Source organism: Falco rusticolus, chromosome 7, assembly GCF_015220075.1.
Source record: "Falco rusticolus isolate bFalRus1 chromosome 7, bFalRus1.pri, whole genome shotgun sequence".
In the NCBI taxonomy this organism is placed as follows: Eukaryota; Metazoa; Chordata; class Aves; order Falconiformes; family Falconidae; genus Falco; species Falco rusticolus.
In genome coordinates, this window is record NC_051193.1 from 42,001,912 (window position 1) to 42,028,397 (window position 26,486).

The 26,486-nt window shown below is 42.9% G+C and overlaps 1 protein-coding gene across 2 annotated transcripts in view; it reads left to right on the plus strand.

Annotated features, from left to right (window-relative positions):
• The window catches only part of ITPK1 (inositol-tetrakisphosphate 1-kinase), a 149,366-nt gene extending 123,082 nt beyond the window's left edge, over positions 1-26,284 (plus strand). Inside the window, exons 6-11 of one of the 2 annotated variants that reach the window (XM_037394329.1) lie at positions 4,459-4,557; positions 6,404-6,444; positions 11,128-11,293; positions 13,506-13,573; positions 15,044-15,206; positions 20,391-26,284. In XM_037394329.1, the coding sequence (XP_037250226.1) occupies positions 4,459-4,557; positions 6,404-6,444; positions 11,128-11,293; positions 13,506-13,573; positions 15,044-15,206; positions 20,391-20,713 (860 nt within the window). In that variant the 3' untranslated portion in view covers positions 20,714-26,284. The remainder of the gene's footprint in view (positions 1-4,458; positions 4,558-6,403; positions 6,445-11,127; positions 11,294-13,505; positions 13,574-15,043; positions 15,207-20,390) is intronic. The other variant, XM_037394330.1, reaches the window with a different exon arrangement.
• The last annotated feature ends 202 nt before the right edge of the window (positions 26,285-26,486 follow it).

Sequence of the window (26,486 nt, forward strand, 5' to 3'; positions counted from 1 at the left end):
AAGATTTCCACCAGTTCTCACTGCCAGAAAACTTTTTTCCCCAGCCGGTATTTAGTCTGCATCTTCCCCATCTTCACATCCCATTGCTCCTGTCACTACTGTTGAACTTCATCCAGAATAATCCCCTCCTTAACACCAACATCCTGGTTTGAGTACTGTTTCACCTCTCTCTTGTTGGTTAGCTGCGTTACTCGTCCTGTAAACTGGCCTTCATCAGTCATGTTTTCCACCTTCACAATAATGTTGTTGTGCCATGGGAATGGAGCAGAGCTCTGACAGAGCTCACCCCAGAGCAGGATGTGCCAGAGCTGACTGCCCTGACGCTGTGTGGAGGGAGGTGGTTGCTGCCTGTCACCCACGACCTGTTAGTGCCAGCTTCCCTGCTGTCTTCAAGGTCCCACTGCATGCTCCCCCCCCTGCATTTGCAATGAATGTGATCCTAGCTGTGATCTCCGTTCAGAGGTGACAAAGGGTAGGTAGCAGTGAAAGAACAGAAATGACAGTTGAAAAAAACTTGCATAGAGAAGAAACGGGGATGGGGGTGAGAAAAAAAGCAGAAGGTAACAGAGAGGAGAGAGGGAGCTCCCTGTGAGAGCAGAAAATCTTGAAGAAAAGGGAGAATAATTTAAGGAAAATATAGAAAGCAGACATCACAAAGTTTGTGCCAAGGCATACAATAAAAATTAGGATGAAGACAGGGGAGGAACACAGTGACAACATTTTGACTTTTAAATTTAATTATGATGTGTTGTTTCAAACAACAGAAATTCTACAAATACTTTTGGTACTTGTCTGAGGTGAGAGCTGAACCCTCTTGAAATCTGAAGAGTCTTTCCTTGTTGCTGTTAAGTTGGCAGTCCTAGACCTGGCATGGTCCATCTGGAGTCCTGGCTGTATTTCAAAGGCAGGTCTTTGAGACATTACCAGGCACTTAAAAAAAGAAAGAAATGCCACTAAGTGTGGCCTGTAAAAATGTACAACCTCTTACATCACAGCAGTCCTTTGGCTTATGGAGAGATTTTTCCTGCTGATATTATTCTGTTCAGTAAAGGCTGCATGAAGATAGGGTTCATAGTTATGGTTATCTTTTCATTGTGTCTGTGTGAGGTTTTAGTTTCAGATCCAAAGTGGAAAGCATAGAAATTGCATTTGTAATCATCTCTTAGGATTTAAGGGAACTTGTACATAGCTGAGGATGGAAGATGAGGCAGAGTCTTTTCCAAATTTGCTGGTTTAGAAGACATCTCTTCCAGTCAGTGGCATCCCAATGCATAGCTCAGAGCTGAGTACTGATGGTAGAAAAGCCACAGTGTCAGCTCCTCGCATGGGTTCTGGGTTGTGTCAGCTCTGGGTTCTGACACAGAGTCACTTCTGCTAGCGGTGCACAGCTATTGCAGCTCTGTGGGTGTCATGCCATAGTTGTGGCCTCATACTTTAGTAGTTCTCAGACTGCTCTTCCAGAAATGCTTCATCCACACTAGGTCTCTCTGATTCAAGTAAGAATATTGCTTGGTTTTAGATTGGAGGGTTAGGCTGTAGTGGCAGTGCAAACGGTCAGTGGTGGGGCAAGACTTACATTACCCATTCTGAACTCTAGACTGTTACATTTATTTTTTTGTGTATTTATTGTTGTCCTTTTGGGCAGTGGTTTCCCTTGCTGACAGGTCACTGCTGGTTTGTAAATAAACAGTGACAGTGGCCAAGGGTCCAGCGCTTGACAGCAGCTCAGTAAGATCCTGCTAAAGCAGCTTACCTTAGCCAGAGGAGAGGGGAGGGTTCAGTGTAGCACTGGGTGTTCGTTTGCACTTTGTGGGTTGTGTGGTGTGGTTCTGTGCTGATGTGGAACAGTACTGAGATTGACCCTCAGCCACTGAGTTAGGTCTGTCCTGGACCACAGTGCAGAGAAGGTGTGCTGAGACGGTTATCGCTGGTAGCAGGAGCTTGGTGACGAGAGAAAGCTTCAGCATGTTTGCCGCCCTGGGAAGGAGGAGCAGATCGTCACTGGCAGCTGGAGGACTATTCTTTAAGCCTACAGCTGTCTTCAGAATTGCAGCGTGTGCGATTAAACTCAGAGCAGCAGCTTTCTAGCTGTGGGCTGTGCTGAGATCTTGTGTTGAGCAAGGTTTTGTTTGTCCTCAGGTCTGGCTGTGAGTTAATGGTCTGGTTTAGAGGCTTCAGTGGGCTGGAATTACCTTCTTGGTGGAGAAAATGCCAGTGCTGTGCAAAGTCAGCAGGAGCAATTTGAGATGCTAAGAGTTTTCTCTGCTACTTTCTGTTGATCCAGGTGGTCTTTTCTAAGTTAAAGAAATTACTGTTTGCCCCTTCCTTCATCTCCCCATGCAAGTGTCATGTAATCTGCAGGAACACTGAATCCTCCCTGTCTCCCGTTCCTGTTTGCATGGAAGAAAAACGGAGGGAAGTGAGATGGAACCATACGTCTCTGTATCTGCACTCTGAAGGCAAAGTTATTTGTGAGCCTTAAGCATATGGGTGGGAGAGCTGCCAAGCCAAAGTTGTTCCCAAGTATCAGTAAACCAAATCTGATGCCTTAAATTCGTTCAACTAAGGAACTTTTGCTCTGGCAAAGGCTTGTAAATATTACAGTACCTGTCACTTTTGGATGCTGCTTTCTGTTTTCATAGCAGCAAATTGAATGCTTTGAAGTCTGGGATGTTTTGTTTAGCTTTGTAGAGGTTGACCTCAAAGCATCAATCTTTCTGCTCCTTTTAGGATGTTTGAAAATAGTCTTTTCACAGAAGATTTCAGTATTGCTAATGGCCAGAGTTCTCAGATACTCTCAGAGCATTGACGTGTGCATTGAGATATGTATATCAAAATGTAGAGAGTTTTGCCTCTCAGTTACTTTCAGTGATTCAATTTTCTCTTCTGTGTGAGGGAACATGCATAAGCATTTATTTATAATGAAGTGAAAAGCATTAATCTGAACAATGCTTATGAAGTGGTTTCTGGATGCATGGCTCTCTCAGAGTATATAGTTAGTTTTGCTGAGTTTACATGCACTTTTCAGTTTCTGCACCATCTGCACAGTGTACCCTCCACCTGTTTGGATTCCCTGTGTTCGCCAAGATACATATGGGTGGTAATAACGGTCACGTTTTGCTTATTTTCGAGACACATTGCTGGTTGATATAAACCTGTGACTTAAGTTTGCCAGATATAGTTGCATCCACCGTTTGTACTGGTCTCCAGTTGCTTCGTGGAGAAAGGTGTCATGCTATTTCTCTTGAAATTAATCTTAGAAGTGAGTTTTGGCAGACCTGTTCTGAACTGCAGTTCAGTAGTGCACAGCTGACTCAAGTTGTGACTTGTTTGTGACTCCAAAGTTAACCTGGCTGCAGCTAAAACTCCATGGAGGCAGTACTTTTAGGACTACACACACTGAGGAGTTAAGTGGGATAGTTGCTCTTACTTGGGTAATGTTCTGGCTTTGACTTTGTCAATGTGTGCACAGCTTTTGTCTGAAAGTGTTGGGGCCCGCTGACTTGTCCCAGAGCGATGGCTGAAGCCAAAGTTCTCTTTGCACTTGAAATTGCAGCCCAGCCCTCTTTGAGTGGTAGAGTTTTATGCTCAAGTACTTTTTAAGTCCTGCAGTGTAATCCCCTTTCCTGCTGCATTGCTGGGGTAATCAAAGTTCTGCTACAGTGAACAGGACAGGAATCCTAGAGCGCTTCAACCTACTGAATCACTAAGACGGCCAAGTTTTAACTCCAGCCTTCCCGCAACCCCATGTGAACAAGCACAATATGAGCAGAAACACTCCAGAGCAGAACTGCTGTTAAATTTTGTTGTCGTTCCCATGTTTTTTCTCCTTAACCAAAGTCCGTTGAGCAGTCTTGCCAAGGTGTCTCAGTGTCTCAGCAGTGTTCTGACTGGCTTTGCCAGCCCGAATGAGCACTGCTTTCACGGTAGAGAGGTCCCAATGGACAGTGGGATGTATTACATGGCTGGCATCTTGGCCGAAGTATTCCACACTGGAATCTGCCACCTGAGCGGCCCTACAGTACATATGGTTTTGTGAGACTGCCTACTCCAGCCACGCTTGCTGACCATTCAGGTTTTTGTAAAATGCTTTAGGAAATTGTGCTTGAAGGCATAACGTTAAGAGCCAAGATCTCAATTGCTTTTCACCTCACTGGCTAGGTCTTGTGCCGCTACATATTCCTAAGCAGGTGATCATTCTTGCTGCCTAACTCTGGAAATATGGGCTTCATATTTCCATTTAGATTATCTGAAAATTGGGGTTTTCATCTTCTGAAATGTTTTCAGAAACGTAAATTCAGGTCTGGCTGACCATCTTTCTGGTGCTTTAATATCAACTTTTAAAGTAAAGCTGACTATCAAGAAGCACTTGGAGAGAGCTGGTAATGATGCAGCTGAGAAGCTAAATCCCTTATCTCCATTTGAGGTTTTGTGTTTTGTGGGGTTTTTGTCTTGCAGATGAGAGGATCTGTTCACCACCCTTTATGGAGCTGACAAGTGCCTGTGGAGAAGATACCTTGCAGCTTATAGAGAAGAATGGACTGGCATTCCCATTCAGTATGTACATGAGCTTTTCCTTGGTACTTCTAGTAGGTTCTGAATATTGCACATGCACCCCCAAGACATAGCCAATGCTGTAGGAGCATAGGTTTCATTGCCGAAGTGTCAGGGATGTTAAAACCTTCCTGAAACAAATGCTTTGAAGCACTCTTCTTGGAATATGGAACAAACCCCCTCCCTATCAGCTTTTACTTTGCCTTTTTTTGATGTTCCTTAATTTAGACACCTCACTACAGTAAACGTTCATTCCTGGGAAATGCTAATAGTTCTAACAGAATTAGCCTTTTGCTCTGTACTTGTGCAAGAAGTTTTTTCTGCCAGCTGCATTCATTATTTTTCTTGAGAAAATTGCTGCCTTGCTGACTGCCCCCTTTTTTCACCCACCCCTCCCTTTCCCTGGTCCAGGCTAGAAATACAATCTTGGGGAGTAGAAGAGAATGTAAAAATCGCCATACATAGCAGGCTCCAAGGGCCCACAGCCTCAAACAGCTGCTATGAACTGTTTGTGCTTTGTAGCAAGTTTCACTGTGGAGCTTGAGCTTTAATTCGTTCCTTTATTTGATTCCTTGCAGTATGAAGTGAGCAGAATTGGTTAGTCAGTGTTTGTTCCCTTGGTGCTTGCCTCATTTGTAAGGTCCAGGGGTAAAGTCATGTGGAAGAAGCATTGCTGTCCCAAACGAGGCAGGCCTCCTGAAACTGGATTGTGGAGCAGTAATTTAAAGCCCACTGAATGACTTTGACCCCCGCCTCCCTCACCCATGCACATTGTTCTCTTGATACGGGCTGGCTAGTGCTTAGTAGACAGCAGCATAGTCCATATATTCAGAAGGCCAGAATCAACCCCTCTAAATAACACTGAAAATTAATATAACTGTATCGTGAGACTGCTTTTTCTGTCTCCTCTCTGGTTTTTTCCCCCCCCTTAAAGACACTCCTGCTCTCCAGAGCATGTGTCTGTGGGACATCATATACCACTTCCCAAAATTTCAAGTTACCAACTTATTTTGGACTCTAGTGCAGGTCATCTGCCTTTCGTAGCTGCCTGTCCTCTTGCCTGGCAATTTGACTCTTCCAACAACTCTTCCAAAGAAGCGTTATTCTATCCACCCCCTCCCTACTTGAAAGTCTTCATCTCCTTTGCTTGACATAAAAGTAACATTAGCTCATTAGCTCTAGTCATTGTGTAGGTCCCAGGGTCTTCAGCTCTTCTCAGGTTTCATAATTGCAGGAGCATGTTGTTTCTTTCCTCTTACTGGTTTTAGGATGGAGATGAGAACCAGGATATACAGAGCAGGTGAGGAATATGAAGGAGCTGGGCTTTTACTACTTTTTTTGTCCCCCTCTATGCCTGCAAAAAATATGTTGTATCTTAGTTTGGTTCAGCCCATTCAGTTTCCTGCTCTTCCCCAAAACTAGGAATGTAGGGAAAGAACTTGGTTTCCACTGTGTTCTAGTTCCCTTGTTTTCAGGACAGTGGCGGGTTTTGGTACCTTTAAAGTAGCTCCAGCCTCAGCCAAAATCACATACTTGTGATTGCAGGATCGCAATACCAGTACCTGTACTAACTTGACAGCTGATGCTTTGCACCTCTGTCCAGTCCTAATAATGACCTCTGCTTGCACCATAGTTACAGGGAGGAGTTGAGAGAGCAGGGCTTGGAGCAAGCCAGGCTTTGCAGTGACTGAGGACACTGTTCAAGCAGAGACTGTCACTTGTGTCTAGTACAGTCAATGCCTTGGTCTGGTGAACTCCAGTGTTTGCACGTGTGGGTGGGAATGGATTTATAAGGGGTTTGTGTGTCCTGTTTCAGTGGTGCATTGTTGTTTCTTTTTTATTTACCCAGTATGTAAAACCAGAGTGGCCCATGGAACCAACTCTCACGAGGTGAGTTAAAAAACTTTTGCAGTGTCATCCCCCTGCTTCCCGTCCACCCATGGTGGTTTGGCTGGTCCTTTCTGATCCTGCAGTAGGCAGAATGAGGGCTATGCCCAAATGACTTCCCTTCCCCCACCTCTCCCTCATGTTTAATTATGGCATTATTTCTTCAGATTTATCTGAAATTAAGTTAAATATAACTTTGACCTCTTGACGTGGAAGTCCTTTCTGGCGGTTTCTAGCTTCTGTCATCTAGTTACTTCTAGCAGTTTGCAGTCTCCAGTCAGTTCTGTCTGTAAGGAATCTCCTTCAGCCTCTCCTTTGGTGGGAGCTCACACTAAGTGATGCTTCCATCCCACCATGTTTCTTTTCCAGCATGTGTGTGGTACAGGTGAGAAATGGTTTTGTGCTGCAGATGAAGCAACTGGTTCCTCTGCTTGAGAGGAAGAAAATAGCAAATAGAGACAGTTTCCAGGCCTGTTCACTTGTAATAACATGGTTGGAGCTGCGGGGAGAACAGGACTGGTAGAACTATCTGCCTTCCCTCCTTCCTGTAAGGCAATTGCAGTTAAAGTGGTTGTGTATTCCTGGAAGGCATGCATTCCCTATGAGCCTAGCAGCCTCTAAATTGAGGTGAGTTGAATCCTGTTTTAATTCTTTTCCATTTGTGCTTCCTGCCTTCCTGCTTACTACAGCTTAGTTTTGAGAATCCAGCCCTCACTGCTGGCTCTCCTAATGCCTGGCTTCCTTTGTTAACAATGTGGTTATCGGTCCAGGTTTCCCAGCTGCTCCTGAAACATGCAGTATGTTGCTGCAGCATCTCTGAGCACTGAAGGGTCTGAAGTAAAATGTAAATCCAGATGAGCAGAATGGCTACGGCTGAAATCTTTAGCGACCAGCATTTCCTTTTAAAAGTGCGAGATTTTTCACACAGACCTTGGTTTGGATCATTTTACAAAATGACAGACAGTCCCATTAGTTTGCCAGAGCAGCTGCTATAAATTTTTGCCATCATTCCTGAGGACACTTTGGCACTGGATTTTTAATAAATTTAAGACTCCAGCTTCTCTGCTGAGTTTTATGTCAAGTGCTCCTCTGCAACTACAACCTGAAATGCATGAACCTTTCCAGTGCTTGGCCAGTCAGGCTTGGACTTCATTTCCCTGGTGAATCTTTCTTTGCTCTTATTTCATACAGTGCAGACATAACTCAGCCTCCTGCCAGAATTCCATTTTCTGAGCAAAAATTACACCAAAATTTGTAAGCTGCACTTTATCATAGGAACTTATGACTAGAACCTAGGAGGACCCCTGGAAAAAAACCTGAAGTCTTGTGTGGTGCTTTACATAGTTAGTAGTAGTAGTCACTTCTGGAACTGGTGAGTTCTCAGGAGCGATCCAAAAGTCTTACTTATGATCAGAGAGGAAATGTTTTGTAACTGCTGTTTTATGGTCAATAATAGTAAGGGAAGTGTAGAAGAAAAACTCTGCTTCAGTACAATCTGTCTAAAACATGGACCATACATCTAGAAGCAAGAAATTATTGCCCATTTTATTAATGACTTCTTTGGCTTTTGGTAAATTGCTTCATTTTCTGTAGAGATATTCCCAGTGCAGAGCTGACACTGGAACTAGAACACAGACTGACCAGAAACCTGGTTTTCTTCATAAGATGACTGTTCAGAAAGCTCAGGTACTGACTAACAGGGACAGGTGGAGGTGAAGGCTTGAGTTTTGGTTTGGTGCCAGCCAAGGCTGGCAGGCTCTGCATTTTGCAATGAGAACACGAGCTAGTTAAGCCAGGATGCTGTTAGTCGTCTTGTGGTGTCCCACAGTTCTGCATGGCCTCTGCATCAGCCAGCTCAGCGCTTGAACCCCACTTTGCCAGCACCATTTGTTAGACTTCAACAGAGATGATGCCTGGGGGTTGTCCTTCCCAGCTGCCAGCAGGTCAGAACATGTGAGACAGCACTGAGACCCATAACCTGAAAAAATATGTCTAGAATGACTCTTTTTCTAAACGCTGAGGAGACGGGAAATGAAAAGGCAGAGAGCTGCTGTACTTTTGAGTCTGAATTCCTTAGGGACATTGTTAGTAAAAATTCTTGGTGCCAAACGTGGTTTTTTTGCCTTCAGAAGAGCTCTGCATTTATAATAAGGAATGCTATTTGGAAATTATGATATAAGGTATTGTTCCCATGTTAACTGCAAGACAGCAGGTCTGTGCTAGATGACAAAGAGCAAGTGCACCCTGCAAGCAAATTCTTGGAGCTGTATTCATGCATGCCAAAAACCATGAGACATCGCAGTGAACCAGCATAACGCAACACCACAGGAGTTGTATGGGTTGTGTGCTTGGCCATGGGGCTGCTGGCACAGAGCTTTGCAGAAGAGAGGTTTCACATGGTTTCCAGTAGCCTAGATCAGTTCTGTGCCAAGAAGATAAACTCTCTGGGTTTCCATGCTTCTAAAATAGGATTATAAGTACCTGCTCATCTTATGTTTGCGGGGATTAATTAACAAATATTTGAAGAGAACACTATGGGAACAGCACAGTTCTTCCAGTATGATGTTGTAGCTACTATAAAGCCAACAGCCTACACAAGAGGAGGAAGAAAGCAGTGTTTCTTGCCACTGGTGAGAGACAAATGAGGTACGATGTTGTTGCTGTGAATCATCTTGATGGATGATTCTGCAGGTTAGAGTAGGTTTTTCTTGCACAGGTTGTTACCACTCACAAATTCACTCTGTGCTATCAGGTAAGTAGCATCTGATGTAACAGAGACAGAGTAAGAATATCATCTGCAAGTAGGTATTGAATGCACGCGTTGGCTTGAACTCAGAAAATGTTAATCTACTGAGTCATTGTGCATGCATGCAGACAATTATGTGATCTAATGTGGTCTACCAGATAAGGAGGAATAAGGACAGAAATGCGCGCAGACTTTTAACTATGAGTATGTAATCGCTACATTATTTACCATGGCTATGTTTTTAAACAATAAAACCTATTGTATTTGCTATTTTTATTACAGGAATAAACTAAGGCGTTAGCAAAAATTCAGTCTGAAAGTACAGCGTACATCAGATGACCAGCTGATCACATATAATATGTGAGAGAGAGCATGAAAAGTGGCACAGTTTCTTCATAAACTCCTTCCAGTGACCCTGACTTCACTAAGATACAGCTAATCTCAGAAAGCATGAAAACTGACAGGAAGCATATGGAAAGAGCAAACAGTATAACTCATCTGCACCGTGCTGAGGCAGGAAGCTCCAATTTTATTCTGTATATTACTGTGGAGTCACTGCAGGACCCAGAGGAATTCTCTTTAATTTCTCTGGATTGTCTTGCATCCTAAGCAAAACAGTAGGTCTAGGCAGGCCAATGAGAAAATATTAACAGGCATAAGAAAACTTGTGTTTCAGAGCTTGGGAACTTTTCTAGTAAGTGTTGTGCATCCTGCACTGACTGAGGTAGGTGGCAGGCTCAAGGCTTGAATGATTAGCTGATGTCTTCAAGGCTTTTCGGAGGGGTAAGTTGCACTAACCAAAGCATCCCTACCTGTGTGAGGGAGTTTTGCCCAGAGGAGAGGAAGATGAAATGTATGTCAGGTTCTCTGGCCTTGAACAGTCGTTACTCATATTCACCTGACTACCAGCACGCCCTACTGCCACTGTGGATAACAAGGCCCAGCATCACAGCAGTAATGAAGAGAGGTCAGTATTCAGATAACTAGAGCATAGCTTTTTCAGGGCCTTAAGGATGGAGAGCAAAGCTGAGTTTATGCTCGCTTCTGTGTAGGGCAACACTGGTTTAATGTAATTTCATCACCTGTGCCATGATGGTGCTTACTGCTGGTTCTGCGTAGGAGCCATGTGCATCAATACTCCCAACAGCAAACCTGCAAAATGGGGCACCGCTGTTAGGATAATTATATATGCATGTAAGCATGGTAATGGAGGAATCAATGGAAAGAGCAGTGTAACTTGTGGTGAAGGTATGCTGGCTCATCAAAGTACTTCTGTGCATCTACCAGCAACATTTCTGTGCTGTTTGAGGCAGCTGTTTTTCTCATTCAGGCCCTCTAAATGCTTTCCTTTTTGGCGTATTTGTTCCGGTACCTTCAAGAGGATTATCCATTTGGAGTTAATGGGATGAAATCAAGCCAAGAAAATGATTAGGTCAGCATTTGCTAGCAGTAAGAGCTGCTAGGGTCTGAAAAAAGTTCTCTAATGATGTGGGTGAAACTCTGGTGCTTAGGCCATTGCAACGGGACTGAACCAAACCATGGGAAATAGAGTTGCGGGGAAGAACTTGTACAGTTAGTACACAGAGCTGTTCCTTCTGTGTTCTCATGGTACACACTTGTATTCAGTACAGACTTTGTCATTTGTGTTGGTCAAATGTTTTACCCTTTTATTGTACCTGCAGTTGCAGCAGCTTCCCAACTAAAAGCAACAAATGAAATTGCAAAGAGCTGAGAAGAAAATGTTGATTGAAAATGAAAACTGCACTGCCAGTAGTATTTGGAGGGTTGTGTGTCAGTGAAATGAAACTTAATGAAATAGGACTAGCTGTTGAGAAGGAATTCACACATCCACTAGGAGATGTTCCCCTCACTGGTAGTCGAGTGGTAGGTAAGCGTGAAAGTATTGAAAGACTTGTGCACAACTGTGTGTGTATTTCCAGATGGCGATCATCTTCAACCAGGAGGGCCTGAAAGCTGTTCGCCCCCCTTGCGTCATTCAGAGCTTCATCAATCACAATGCTGTGCTGTATAAAGTCTTCGTGGTTGGGGAGTCCTACACAGTGGTGAAAAGACCGTCTTTAAAAAACTTCTCTGCGGGAATCTCAGGTACATTGTGCTGATTTAAAAGGAAATGTCAGTTCTCAGAGCCTTGGCAGCAAACAGCTCAAAAGGATAATACCTTTGAAAAGGCTGCTGAAGGGAAGGCAGCTGGATCCTCCATACCGTGTTTCCTTTTCTGTATTATTTCAGTAGGAAGGGTGATAACTCATCTGCTCTGGAATACATACGAATGACATTCATATAGTAAATATTTAAGCAATGGTAACCTGAACCTTACCTGTTGGAAACAGTGTTTTATGTCATGTGGAAAGGGGAAGAGAGAGGGAAATTCTCTCATTCCGCAGTAAGTTCATATGTCATTTGTTCCAGAGTTTGTTTATAAATGTGATTTGGAGAGAATTTCCTGGATTCCATCATTTCAGAACTTTCTCTCCCTATTTTTACCTTGACTATGTATGTGTGTTTAAATTAAAGATCACTTGTGCTCTCCCCTAAGTGAACCTCTCTGTTCATGTGAGACCTAGTGTTGTAAACTTTGGTGGGAATTGTCCTTTGGTTCATAGATACCAGCTGTATTGGGGGGAAGGAGAAACAGACCTGTCAGTGAGGACAGTGATCGTCCTATATGTCACTAGAAAGCAGCACTTGAAGAGTTTGAATTAATGATTACTTAAGTTTCCTTTATGGAAAAAAAGCTCCTTTCCAGAGAATTCCATTCTGTGGCCCATCCGAAGCAAAAAGGAATTAGCAATGCAAGGATGGAAGCATGATCTACCTGAAACTGGACAAATCCAGGAGGTGGGGATGGGAGTGGAGGAGGTATCAAAGTGAAGGGGAAGGATGAACAAGTACCAGTTTCTTGTCACTTTTCTTAGTGGTTCCTGCTGATCTTAGTATGTCCATGTATGCTCACTGTGGCATATATTCTGCACACAAATACGTATTTTGTTAGTATATGTATTGTAGGATCCCAGTAAAAGTCCTTGTCCATAGGTGTGTATGGCAGTATTTACATTTATGCCTGCTCTATAAGTAGCCCAGAATCTGTGTTCATATAAACTATTAGTACAGTTGGTCTATATTTTTGCTGGAAGGGAGCGTTTTAAGGCATCTTTCTAAGAATGCCATAGCTAATGTCTCATCTTTAGTGTAAGACTTGAAAGTTGTCTGGAAGCCCAAATAAAAATAAATTTTGTGGGCACATATAGGATAAGTGTCTCGCTTTCTTACCCGCATCAGGAGAATTTAAGGGGCCCATGCTACAGGCAGCTCACTAGGCACATCTGATGATTAAGCAGATCTGGCAGCTATGAGGCACTCCAGGAGCTGACTGTCTGAAGGTACAGGGCCTGTCTAAATGGGAGGAAAGGAAGAACAGTGTGTGGTGGTGTCAGACTGCAGCGTGGATTTGGGTTTGCTTTTCACAGTTCCTCCATGTTTATTGTACGTGGCCCTCTGGCTGCTCTTAGATGTCCACTCAGAGAGACAAGCACAGCAGAAATACTTTATTACTGGTGCCACCTGCATGCTGAGACTTTGGTCCAGGTGTTCCCATGTGAGTTGTGTGTATGATGCCATCAATCTCCTGCAGTGGGCATCCCAAAGGGAGACTTGTTGTGGTAGATTTCTCCCCACCAGTAAAACCTCTAGCACAGAGGGAGTGGAGCGCGAGGTGCTGACAGAACTCTCCCCATAGTTTCCACTGCGGTATGTTAGTGGCTTCTGTCACCTCAGCGTGTCTCCTGCATTCCTGTGGTGCCTCCAAAAGAAGGACAGGTCCTGACTGTCAAATTTACTGCTTTCCTCCATGGTGACGGTGCCCTCCCCAGGTTCGCAGGGATCTCGGTGTACCCTGGATGCTATGGATCTACTGCCTGCAGTGAATGCTGCTTCTCCCTTCTTTCAAACACCTTCCCATTGGAACTGACACTTTGAGTATAGCAAATTAGTAGAAATCAACTACATTATCTTACTGAACTTAATCGGCTTTGGTGAAGGAAGGGAAACCGGTTTCCGTTAACCCCGTGCAGTTCTATTTATCTGTGGTCCGAGGTGTGAAAACTGTGGGTGACCGGGCGGTGGGTCCCTGCCTGTGCAGGCAGCTGAGTGCCAGCAGGCAGGAGAGGGCCTGGGCGGGGGGTTGAGAGGGGGTCTGCCCAGTATGGCTCAAGACTAGATTCCCTGGGGCTGCAGTGCCATCTACTGTTCCTTGTACTAATCCTTTGGAAAGTTATTTACAACCTGCTTTTAATTCCAGACAGGGAATCAATATTTTTCAACAGCCACAATGTTTCAAAACCAGAATCCTCATCTGTCTTAACAGCAGTAAGTACACTTGGTCTTTTTTCTTCTACAGCGGCTGGAAAACTAGTCCATTCTTACTGAAACACAAGTAGCTAGTGATGCTCCTTCACAAGTTGCCTGCTTCTGTGTTGCAGGCTGAGGTCTGTTCGGTACAATGAACCAGCATGACCGTGTCCCCACTCTGGTTTTCCTTACCGAGCTCTGGTGAGGAAGCACTGATGCAGCAGGGCTCTGCTGCTTGGCAGGCCTGAACTCCCCCAAGCTAATCTAGGCAAAGGGACAGAGAGGTTCTGAATGCAAATACCTGGCCTTTTCCTGTCCAGAGAGCTTAATAAGCATGAATCATCCTTCGAGGATGTGAGAAAAGACAAGTGGTGAGTCCAAAAAAGCAGGAAGACAAGTGGAGAAGTCACGTTGGGCAGGGCACAGAGGGTCAGTAGCCGCCTGCCGTGCAAGCACGGCCAAGCTGTGACCACGGGACCATTTCTGCCTATCTTCCAGGGCTGGCAGTGGCAGCACGCTGCATAGGTGCATGCTTGCTTTGCCAGTTAATAAGCTTTGCAAGTATGAATCCTAGCAAGTTCTCGGGTACTCAGCTGCTGAGCAAGTCACTTTACAGGACTGGGTCCTTTCAATCTCTGAGTCTCCAGATTCTTTTCTGTTTCACAAGCTCTACTGGGGACTAATTTTGTAGTCAGCGATGATTAAATTTTGTGTACAATGCTGATAGGTATGCTAAATGTTAAAACTGTAACTGTGCTAGTCATAAGTCCCTTTATGGCTAAATTTACTTTAAAACTTAAGAGAGTGCTCCTGTGGTTTACCTGCCATCTCTCTCATACATTTATGTATTCCACGCATGCTTCTGTAGGCAGAGCAGCACACTTCTGGTGCATAAATGTTGTTCAAAAGTAAAGAAAATTACATATTCTAGTCATAAATAACCTGAGCTATTCACTGTAATAAATGTTTATAGAATAATTTGTACATGAAAACCTGCATAAAAGATATGCCCTTTGAATTAGCTTCTGCCTTGAACAGCTGAGTTGCATTGTGTGGCTCAGACTAACCACGGGAGTCTGGTATCAGCCCTTTAACATAGGCCTTAATCTACACTGAAATAACAGAATGATATCCAAAACATTTGTAGCACAGGGTTAAACACCCCGGCTGTATTTGTTTTTTTAAGGTGTAGATCTAGCACCTTAAACAGCAAGCTTGATTCTCCATTGATTCCTACACTGCTCTGTCTCAAGGAGCTGCACCAGTATGAAGAGGAAGAACTAGCTGCTTTAGAGCAGGTGAACTTCCAATATAGGAAGGATTCTGCATTATGAAAGCAGTTTCTCTTTGGTGTCTTTCTCTGTTTCATGCCACCAGTTCACTACAATTAGATTCAGTGAATATGCACCTGGAAACCTCTGAAATTCAATCTTTCCACTAAAAGGACTGTTTCAGCGTCCCTTAGTAATGTGTCTTTTTCCACTGTAGCTGGATAAAATCGAAGGAGTGTTTGAGCGGCCAAATGACGACGTCATCCGGGAAATCTCTAAGGCGCTGCGGCAAGCTCTGGGAGTTTCCCTATTTGGAATTGATATCATCATTAACAATCAGACGGGGCAGCATGCGGTCATTGATATAAATGCATTCCCAGGTGAGAAAGGCCTTTCCACTCTTGCTTTGTGGAAATGGTGCAGTGCATGCTTCGTGTGAAGTTCTACTGCTTTTGTCTCACATCATTGCTTCCCAGGTCAGGGACAGGAAAGTAGCAGCCAAATTGTTCTGAGATCAGATACTGTTCAATCTCAGAAGGGCAGAACCCTTATCTAGATATGGAATGCACTGCTGAAATATCAGCTATAAGGAGGTACAGTCAAATTTTAATAGCCAGTTGTAACACAGCTGTTATGCCCTTCCCTGAAAAGGGATGCCCAGGAACTGAAGTATGGGACTGAGTGCTGGGACCTGGCCTTTCTGGACCTGTCCCTCATTCTGAAGCCAAAAAGAAAAATAGTAAATTCTATTTTAGGAGAGCGTTCTAAGGTTTCTTTTTTCCCAGACTCTGTGCCATTAAAAGTGTTGAGGGGTGGAAGCAGTAAACTGTCCCCTTGAAAATCTCTTCCTGTGCAAATTGATTCCCCACAAAAAGACATTTGTGCACGAAAGTGAAAACACCAGGAATACGAAGGTGATGATAAAATTACATGTGCCCAGGAGTTGCTGTAAAGAGTTAAATATCCTTGCAGGTTCTTGAAAGAGCATCCTGGAGTAAAATAATAGACTAAAGCATGTGAAAATGGGTAAATTTGTCCTCTGGGGGTTTTTTAGTACAACATGGATCTCGGAAACAAATAAACAAGCTTGTTGCCCACTGAAATTGTTAAAAGGAGTTTTATAAAGTGTTTATACGGAGAGGCAATAATGGTCTGTCACTTGTACTAAATTCAGTAGCCTAGCACAGGAACAGAATGCATCATCTCATGTGATGCTGTTTTGCATGGGGTTTTTCTCTTTGAGAATCTCATTTTCTTAATAGCGATGTTTGTTTCCAGAGACATACACAGGCTGTTACATAGTTTGTTTAACCTGTCATTGAAGACTTTGAGTTTTCAATCTTTACATCTAGAGATCTTGCCCTGAGCCCTCAGTCTTCTTGATCTTTCAGTTCAGGTCCTCAGTCCCACTACTGCCCTGTGGTGCCTTGCCTGTCCATCTCCACAATGACTGGCTTCCTCTTAAAACTCCAGCCCTGCTATTCTCAGGTCACTTTGCAGCTTGGTTCTGCCATATGGTGTTGATGGAATCTGAAGAGCTGTGAAAACCATCTTCTGCCAAGAGCAATGAAACAACCTAAATTGGGTGTCAGATGGAGCCATATCAGTTTTGTGAATGGGATTATATTTCAGACACTGGGTCCTGAAGTCAGTGAAGTAGGACATTCTTTTGCAATCCTGCATTTTGGTTTGATATTTTGGGGGTTTGGGGTTTTTTTTCAAGTATTTTGGATTTGGTACTTTGCACGGACTGAAATTCCCCTTTTCATGAAATGAAAAAGTCCAGATTGGGGAACAGCTAGTGGCAAACTTAACTATTTAAAGAGTAGTAATGCCTTCTTGTTGTGCAGAAGTTTGCAGAACTGCTTTCAGCCTTATGCGCTGCTGTCCTTCTACCCTAAGGCAGAAGTTTTCAATATTTAGCCCAAGTCCTGTATTTTAGTCTGCACAGTAATCGGTCTTTGAAGAGACATTGAATTAATAGAGTGTTCTAGTCCTTGCAGGAGGCTTGAGAGCACGAGGAAGCTTCTTATGCACAGGTCTACATTGTGTCTCACACAGGACTTTATTAGTGGTGAACACATGGGTCGGTGAAGGTAGCTACTAGCTTTACCACCATGGGATGGGTTGAAGACCAGCTGGAGGAAGTCTAGATAGAGGATAGCAGCAGGGACCAGACATATGGAAGAGAGAAAGCTGGGGTAGACGAAACTGCCTTCAGATTTGTAAAAGGTAGCAGAACGGAGAGAGATGAGCAGCTTTCAAGGGCTGCTGAGGTCGGAGAAGCAGCAATGAGGTAAAATACAGCAGAATAAGAGCTACATCTCAACACAGAATACTGTTGCCCAAAAGCATGTTCAGCCCAGGCAGCTGCATCTCCCTCCAAGGGCCAGTATGATTCAAAGGGTTCATTGATGGAGCCAACACCTTGCCTAATGTGAAGTTCAAATTCAGCCCTGCTCAAAAGAGTCACCGATGGGCTGCATCAGCAGTGGGATCTCACTGTTCCTCTCTCAGTCCCAGGAAAGGGCTTTCCCTTGCTCTTCTTCCTCAAGTCATCCTGTCCTGGAAGGGTTGCAGTAGAGCCAGACTGAAGCCAAGTTAAATGCTTCAGGGACCTGCTACATCATCTCTGCACCACTGCTTTGGGGAAGGGACAGGAAGAGATATCCTTTAAGGAGTATTCACAGCCTCTTTCATGGAGCTCAAGCTACAGCTTGGGGCCAGGCCAGGCCAAAGCCTTGTCCAACCGCCCAGAGGCTTGGCTTCCTTGTGTGCTGTCTTTTTTTGTTTACCTGGCTTGAAGCTTATTTGAACCTGCCACTCTGCAGATGTCATCTTGACGGTAGTTTAATGTCAGAATTGAGAGCAGTTGTACCTGTAGGAAGATAACAGATGACACATGCTTCAGTAGCACCAGCAACTCTTCAAAAAGATTTTCAAGGTAAATGTCTGAAAGGCCTATTGTGCCTCCTGTTCTATGGGAAATGACTGGGACTCTTATTTAGCAGTGGTTACCAGCTGAGGTAGTTAACTGTTGGCACAGTCATATAGCATGTGGGGTTTATGTTTGTCTGAGCTCAGGTAACTGAGAGAAAGGGCTCTGCATAGCCTGGTGTCCTGCTGCCACGGGTGAGCTCACCCAGCCTGAGAAGCAGCTTGTGCACATGTTCTGCAGCCCACCGCCAGTATAGGTGAGCGGCTGGTTCTGTGTGCGTATAGCTGGTAGCTGGAAGCATCAGATCTGAATGTGCACTTTGTGTGTGTAAATACACTGCCACAAATGCAGGACATGGGCTGTCCATTCCTCTCTGCCCAGGGGAAGATACAGAAAAGCAGAATGTGTGCCAGATCAGGGAGAGTCTCCAAAAAATTGGGCAGGTAGCATCTCTAATGCTAGCTTAAAAATGCTCATAGGAATTTCTTGACTCCACGAAGGTCAGGGGGGCAGGTACTTGTTTTCAGATGTTCTCTACCTCCCTTCCTTGTATTTCTTATTTACAAGTGTGTGAAGTTTCTTCTGAGTGACCAGGCAGAACTGCTTGGGCCTTTCCACCCAGTGTGCAGAGGGCTTACACAGAGGAAGCCTGCCTGATACGTACAGCTTCCTTACACTGTAACATCTGATGATTGCAGGACTGAATAACTGGCCATCTAATTGCCATTAAATACTTAAAGCAACTTCTTTGTGAGTTTGCCAGGTGCCCTCAAACAAGGCTGGTTTGTTTTCAGTGAGCAGACATGAAACACTCTAGGGTACTATGGATCTCCTCTCTGAATATTAAAGCTGTTTCTATGGAGATGGCTTATTCCTGGGGTGTTTGAAACACTCTGAGTAGATTTGAAGGCTAATCCCATGGCTTTTACATAAGCAAGAAAGTGTAACAAGCACCTCTGTCAAAGTGCTGGAGATCTTGTTCTGGCTCCCATAACTAGCCATAAAAGTCCTAGTTGCTCCCTGCTGACCGTTGGATTATCGTGTGGGGCACTGGGAAACTTGACATTTTTAAATAGCAGATTTCTTTGGTGAATCTGTTTAAGGGCCTTTGAGAAAGGAAAACTGGGAGCTGTTGTCTCACATTGCTGGTGTTTTGTATGACCTCTTAAGTATCTAGGAGAATTGTGACCAAGTACAATAACATCCAAAGCAATGTAGCAGCCTCAATAAGTGTCAATTAGTTAATATATGTGTTGTAAATACACCATAAATTCACCACATTTATCTTAAGGTGAAATTACCCTCTTACCTGATGTTTTTCAGGAAGTTGAGATTTTACTGCCTAAGGAAGTTGGTCTTTACAGGAGAATGGAGATTAAAATTGAATTATATATGGATCTGAGGGACTCTTCTGCCCTGTGACCAATCACTAGAGTGTTTTTAAACGTGCATTCACTTTGTGGTCTCTGATTCTGCTCATGTGCTGCTGTGTGAATGTGTGCTATTCACATGGGACTGCTAAACTTACTTATCGCTTCAATTTCCTGTATTAATATCAGATCACCTTCAGAATACTTTTATAGACATTTTAAAACAATCAGCCTATCCCATTAAATACACTGTATGTCATATGTCACCTCTAAATACTAAATCAGATTGATAATTTTAGGTAATGCAGTAGCAGTTAAGATCCATTTCGAGATGATGTACCAATATTGCATGTGTGGTTCAGTTTTAAAAGGAATGTGATGATAAAACTGTGCGTGTACTGGTGTTTAAAATAGAGCCAGAAGCTTTGCACACCCACTGCCACACTTCTGTGTCACCAAAAATGTCATGTCCCCTGGTATTTGAGTAACTGTTTTAACTAGTAAATTTGTTGTTAAACTCTGCATTGTAAATTGTCTGGAATCGCTTAACAATACATGGTGAAAGGTAGTTTCAGTACTGAAATAAAAGGTTGATGTTTCTACCAAATACTGTACCACTGATACATGTTTACTATCCCTCTAGTGTTTTTCCAGACATTGCTCATAGCGGAAAACGTGTTTTAAGTACCAAGTTAGGTTAGATAGATGAGCATCACACTGCTTCTTACACAGTGGGAAGCTGCCTTTTCTGTAGGGCATAAAGCCAGCCCCGCTGTCTTCTGAGGTTTCCCTAACTGAGGGTATTGCTGGGCAAATTTTAGAGAGGGTCCAGACCCTTAAGGAAACTCTGCACTAGAGATACTTTCCATAGTAAACCTGGAAAGAGGTTGTGAAAGGTCAGTGTTATACCAGAGTTTGTAACTTAGGGAAAACTTGGACTTGGCAACAAGTGGTAGGATATATTTAAAATTATGTATACACAAACATATTTGGGAGGAAAAAGAAACAGAAGATCTGAAAGGTGACAGTTTTTCTTATTGAGCAAAAGTATTTTTGTAGCAAGGGTCTTTGCTCCTCTTTATGCTAATCTGCTTTTGCAGTCACTCAAAACAGTGTCATGGAAAAGAAGCCTTTTTAGTATTACTTGGAGGCCAAGGACAGCCCAAGAAATAAACTGGTAGAAAAAAGCTTTCAAAGAAATTATGAAAATTACTTAATTGCCTTTTCTTTTTCTCCTTCATTTTCCCTTTTTTCAGGTTATGAGGGTGTTTCCGAATTTTTCACGGATCTCCTGAACCACATAGCTGCTGTCCTGCAGGGTCAGGCACCTGAGGTGACCCAGCTAAACCACAGCAAGCTCCTGGCAGAGCAGACCGGTGGGATCATGGATGAGCGGATATGCTGTGCTAGCACAGGCTGCCTCAGCGTCATGGGAAAAGACTCCTCCTGGATTGTGGAAAGCGAGACCAACAGCTCAGTAAAACTGCAACACCAGAGACTAGGCTGCAACTCAGCAGTGTCCCCCAGCTTCCAGCAGCACTGCGTCGCTACGTTGGCAACAAAAGCTTCTTCTCAATAACTTGCCAATGCCATGGACTGAGAAAGCCACAGGGATACAAATATTGGTCCCAGAACCAGATCAGGCTGTAACAATACAATTGTGAAAAATGGGGAAAAAAAATCAACACAAAACACAACACAAAAAAAATCAAAATAAAAAAAAACCTTCCATTTGATTTAACCTGATTTGCTGATGAAATGGACTTAAAGGGCGAGGGTGAGAAAGTGATTCAGATCCATTTCATCAGGTTCCAGTTGCAAATCTATAGTGAGTTTACACACACGTGGGTTTTAACACTAGTCCTTTCGTTGTGGGAGGGTTGCTCTTTCATTTCTATTGTTCTTTGTAATCACTGGTGACCAGCATTTTAAAATCTGACCTCATGTGGTATCAAGAAGATGATAATGTTGAAATGCAGTGTCTGAATGTATCAGTGCTAAAGATTTCTGCCTAAAATATTCCGTTTCCTTTTTCCATATAGGCCATTGCAAAAGAAAGCTAAGACAACTTCAGTATCACTAAACCAAATCTCTTGAAACATTGAGCAGTCAAGATGTTGACAGGTAGCTTGCTGCAGAGCTGTGGCACTTTGAGTAGGAGAGAGCAGACTAGCTGTTCAGGGTGCAAAACCAAGGTGATCACCCCACTTCCAGCTTTGCAGTTCTTCCCCCAGGCCTCATTGCTTCTATCAAAAGCAGCTTCTAACCACGCTCGCCAACAGCAACACATTTGACCCAGACAGGGTGCCAATAGTTAGACTGAGTGATTTAGTAGATTAAATATCATCCTTTCAGTCGTCTGCTAGTGGTGAAATCCTATAAGTTAATGGAAGCAGCTCATCTCTTAGCAGAGAATGTAATTGTCCCTCCATTGCACTTGTGAGGTCTGTAGGACAGCTCTACAAAAAAGCCGGCAGAGCTGTGCATTTTCCTTGGAGCAGTGCACCTGATCTGTGGATCCTAAGGAGTTGCTGCCTTCCATAGATCCATACTGCTGTGCTTTTTTTTTTTTTTTTTTTATTTTGCAAATTAAATATAAACAGAATTGTGTACCTTTATATGAGGTAGAAGTACACAGCAGCTTCAGCTTAGAGACCACATTGTGTTGCAAGCTGCTGGATGAGGCTGTGTGGTAATTTACAATAGTGCTTTATACTGTTTTTAAGCTATTTTGTATCTCTTGAGATGCACAGTAAATCTACAGTGTTCACCCTCTGTTGCATCTTCTAGCGTGGCAGCATCTTCTGCTGTTAAGAATTCCTGTGACTTTTGCCAATTCTGAACACTAAACTGGAAATATCCAAGTCTGTCAGTGCTAACAATGGAGACACTATTTCAGTAGACAGAGTGGCCTTCCCTTCCCCATATAAGCCCTAAAATATGTTTTAGAGGGGGGGTGGTAAAGAAAATTGCCATAGTTAGGCTCCTAGATTGCAGATGCGGGAATTTCTGTCTTTCCATAGCAGGTTTTCAAAAAGCATCCATCACTGCAGCATTTAATGTTTGGCTGGTGTCATGTGTTAGATATCTACCCAAAAGGAAGGGATCTAGAGCTTAAAGCCCAGGTAGACCATGGAGACAGGATTAAACCAGGTAAAAGGTGTCACCACCCTACCTGATGGTACCAGTCCTGGAGGGCAGAAGGTTTTGAGGAGTGTTGTGTAGCAGTTCTTTTGTGTAAACCATGTTTTTTACTTAAGAAAATTAAGTAGCTGGGATCAGATTTTCAAGGATGATTTACACAAGAGAAGATTATTTCACCTCTAGAGGGGTTACTAACTTTAAGATATTGCTATAGGGACTGGAAGGACCATATGAGTGTGGTATCTGTCAAATTCCAGGGTGCATATAAATGCAGCCAACTTCCTTGACTACTGCAGATCAGTTCTGAGCTGAGCACGCTTCACGACGCTTGTATGCTTTGAGGCTGCTGGATCCCATGTTGTCTGCAGCTCGCAGGTCTCGGGTGGTCGTGGTATAAGTCAGATGTACATAGGTAAGGGTTTATAAAAGCATTCACGATAGACCAAACCTTTCGTAAAGCCATGACTGAAATCAAATTGACATCTGCAGTTTGGGGTTTGTTTTTGTTTGTTTAAAATAAAAAGTGTTTTTATGTTACATGTGTAACAAAAGATACCCTCAGGAAGGAACTTGCCAGTGCATATTTTTGTATGGTACTTTCTTGTAACCAGCTGGTGGAGTGTTTGTAGACTTGCCTTTTGCTCCCTTTATTACAATGGCTTGGGTTTTGGGGGGTGGGTTTTGGGGTTTTGGTTTGGGGGTTTTTTTATTGGGTGGTGGGGAAGAAGCAATGATGTTAAAACTGGGTTAGTAACTCAAGACCTTTCAAACTAAGTATGTTTACATGAATCTGAGTGTTGGATCCAATGGAAATGTCTGTATGCTGTTTCCTAGTTAGAACATCAAATAAGAACTTTATTTTCCTGGCTGCCTTCTGAATTTTGGTTGGCCTATTTTGCACTGCTTTATTTCTCCGAAATAAACTACTGAAATATAATTGTGCATTTTAAACTTGTTTACAAATGATTGTTAGAAGTTTATTTTGTAATTCTCTGAAGGCTTGCAGAAATACTATATTTAAATATTACTCCAGACCTTGGCAGTAACTAGAAAAACAAGTTTAGGTCATTGGTGTGAGCAGTGACATTTTTCCCATAGTCTGTAATTTATTTTTTATTTATCAAATGTATCGGTATCACTTTAATTTACCAGGTGCAGATATGCAGGTGCCTGTTGTGATGTGGCATTACAATAGAGTTTTCACATAAATTACCATGCAATTGCTGTACTACTATATTTCCTTGCAGAAATTATTGTTATGGCTCATGTAATAGAATGTTGCTAAATCACGGGGGCAAATTGGGAGACCAGCTTTTAAAAGCCAAATCTGTAAGTTACCAAGTATCCAGACATACAGTTACGTTATTGCAAAACATTTGAGCATGCGTATGTTATTAAGCCTGTGCTAAAGTGCTTTTCTGAATTGCTGCCTCATGTGGTAAGTTCAGGATAGTTTTGATTTAAGATAAGCTTCACAGTAAGTTAGTTGATATTCTGTAGTCTTGTCGTTTTTTGTAAAAGTAGGGGGGTCTAGTAATATTAGACCATACTGGAATGCCTTTGCTTTTAAAATTGCAGACAATCTAAGGGGGATTTTCCATAATGTCTGTTTGAATTATTTGAATTTGTTATTGTGGGTTAGGAAATGTTCTGCTGTGTTTTCAGAGGCATAGCTGTTATTGCTGTTGATGAGAGCAATTCTATTAAAGTTACATGGTCACCAGTTAGCTTCTTAGGGATCTATTTCTGTTCTGCTTCACTGTTAGAAATCCACAAGAACAGCTTGACTGGAATTTCTCCAGGTTTTGTGTCAGCGCAATAGAGGAGATGGGACTCTGGTTTCCACTGTAATTATGTAATCAGGTTCAGCAGGTGAAGGTTTTTTCCCTGTCGAAGAGAACTTGAGCGGTGGTATTAGTGCCTGTGATGTAAAGTCATTGCCATCCTCTTCCCCCTCTAGCTGACTTTGCCGCGTTATGCCTGGGTTTGTAATGACCATACCAGGACATCCTGACCGTTGCATGAAAACCATCTGCAAAAATGCAGCTAGCCAGGAGCATTGGTGCTGATGCTGGTGGTTTCTGTAATGCAGAACTACCGCAGGGCCGATGCTGTTTTGCCTTTGGTTAACCACATGTCTGGCTATTCAACCTTTGTGCTGTAGGAGCCGACTGACCAGGCTGGTCAGTAGATAGATGCACTATTTTTATTAATACTACTCAGACTTTTGGAGTGATAAAGCTGTTTGAAGGTCTCCATCCTCAGTGTGGGAATGTTTGTGCAGAGGAGGTCCACAGCAGGTTGCTCAGATGGAAAACTGCCAGTTTAATTTGTTTTCATTATAGATGAGTACAAATCAAGAACCCGACCCTGAGGCTTCACAACGTAACAAGGATTGCTCAAGTTAAAGCCTCAAGTTCTCCAGATTAACTGTGGGCTGTATCCAGCCAGGGAACAGCCAGGTGGATAACAGAGGCAAGATACAGCCCAAAGGCACCAGAATACATGGGCCCAGAGGTGTTTGAATTGGCTGGCAAAAGAGAGTGAGACAAAGGAAAAATGCTTCTGTTGTTTCCATCCTTAAAAAAAAAAAAATATCCAGGCTTCTCAGTTCTTAGACTAACACTGGTTTCCCAAAGTCTTTGCGTGGCAGCAGTGACAGGTGAGTCAGGTTTTTTCATGCTAGCTTGCAGCCTTGCCTTCCACAGCTGTGCAGAAAATCTTGGGTTTTGGTTTTTTAGTGAATAGAGTCTATTTTGAGTTTGTAGCAGTCTCCCCATGTGCACACTTGCAGGAGTTCACTTGCATTACCCTGCTAATATTCTTTTCCTCTCTCCTTTTTAGTAAGAGATATATTGATTTCTGTATTCAGTATACAATTACTTTATGGTGTTTCAACTCTGTGTTTTGTAATTAGGAGTATGTGAAAATGCTTTTTGTAGATTAAAATATTTCCTTTAATATAATCTCCTCTTGCTTTCATAGATAAATGGACACACCATTGCAGATCACATTGCTGATTTTATTTGTAATAGTGCTTTAATATCTATTTCAGAGGAATGTAACCTCTAGAAAAGTACTTTCCATATCTTCACTACCTTTCCTTTCCCTGTTCACTCTGTAGATCCAGGCCATCAACACTTGAGCTTTTGACCAGGTGGGTTTCAGATCCTCCATGGATTCAGTCATGTTTACATGGCCACAAAAATTATTAAAGATGGTTGAAGTTTGAGAGGATCCAGGTATAAATTGAGATGTTGGATTCCGCAGTAACACAAGCATAGCAGCACCTATAGCAAGCAAAGGGAATCATTCTCGCTGTGTGCGTGCAGGTGGCTATTGGGGTCTGCTGCTGGGGCAGTTTTTCCTGTGGAATTAAAAAATCCACTCTAAGAAAACATCCTGTATCTGTGGTGCAGAAGTAGGGCGAGGATAGGTAAGGGTTTGGGAGTAAAATCTGGCCAGTGGACATTGTGATACCAGTGGTCTAGAATTTCACTCTTGAATAGCAACCTGGAGAGATGTCTTCTCTTTCTCCACCTTTCTTACCCTGAATCCACTGAGGCTGATGTTGGCAGATGCCTGTGGGCCGCATGAGCCCATTAGCAGGTGACCTTGCCCAGCATGCCATGAGTTTGCAGAGAGCTCCTGATGTCCTGGCAAGTTTTTGTTGATGGCCTGGAAATCTCTTAAAACTACGGAAATAGCTGAAACAGTGGAGTTCATTAAAATCAGGTCTTCCTCTTCCATCCTTTTTAAGGAAAGCCACATTTTATTTCCTTCTTCGTTCCTTACACAGTAGGTTTTAGATATAAATTATTTTAACATTTTTTGTGTGAAAAGTCATATATACATATATAAAGTTTTTAAAAGGTTGAGTATATGTTGAGTATAAAATAGTGACTTTGTTTCAGATGTTAGCAGCCCCTAAAAATCAGTTGTTTATCCTCTTGTAAAGTTAGTGCTGTAAAAAAGAATATTAAAAATAAAAGATGTATTAGATGTATGTTTTATTATTTATTTCTGATTCGGTATTTGATATAGTTCATGTATACCCTTGTGAGAACCATATACTAAAATGCAGTCGTTCTTAAAATGGAGTAACAACAATTCCGTGGGATCCCAACAATTTTGAGAAAACTGGCCCTCCGGGTGTGAATAATATTGGATATTCTCTTTCACTTTCCAGCATTGCTCCCCACCGAAGC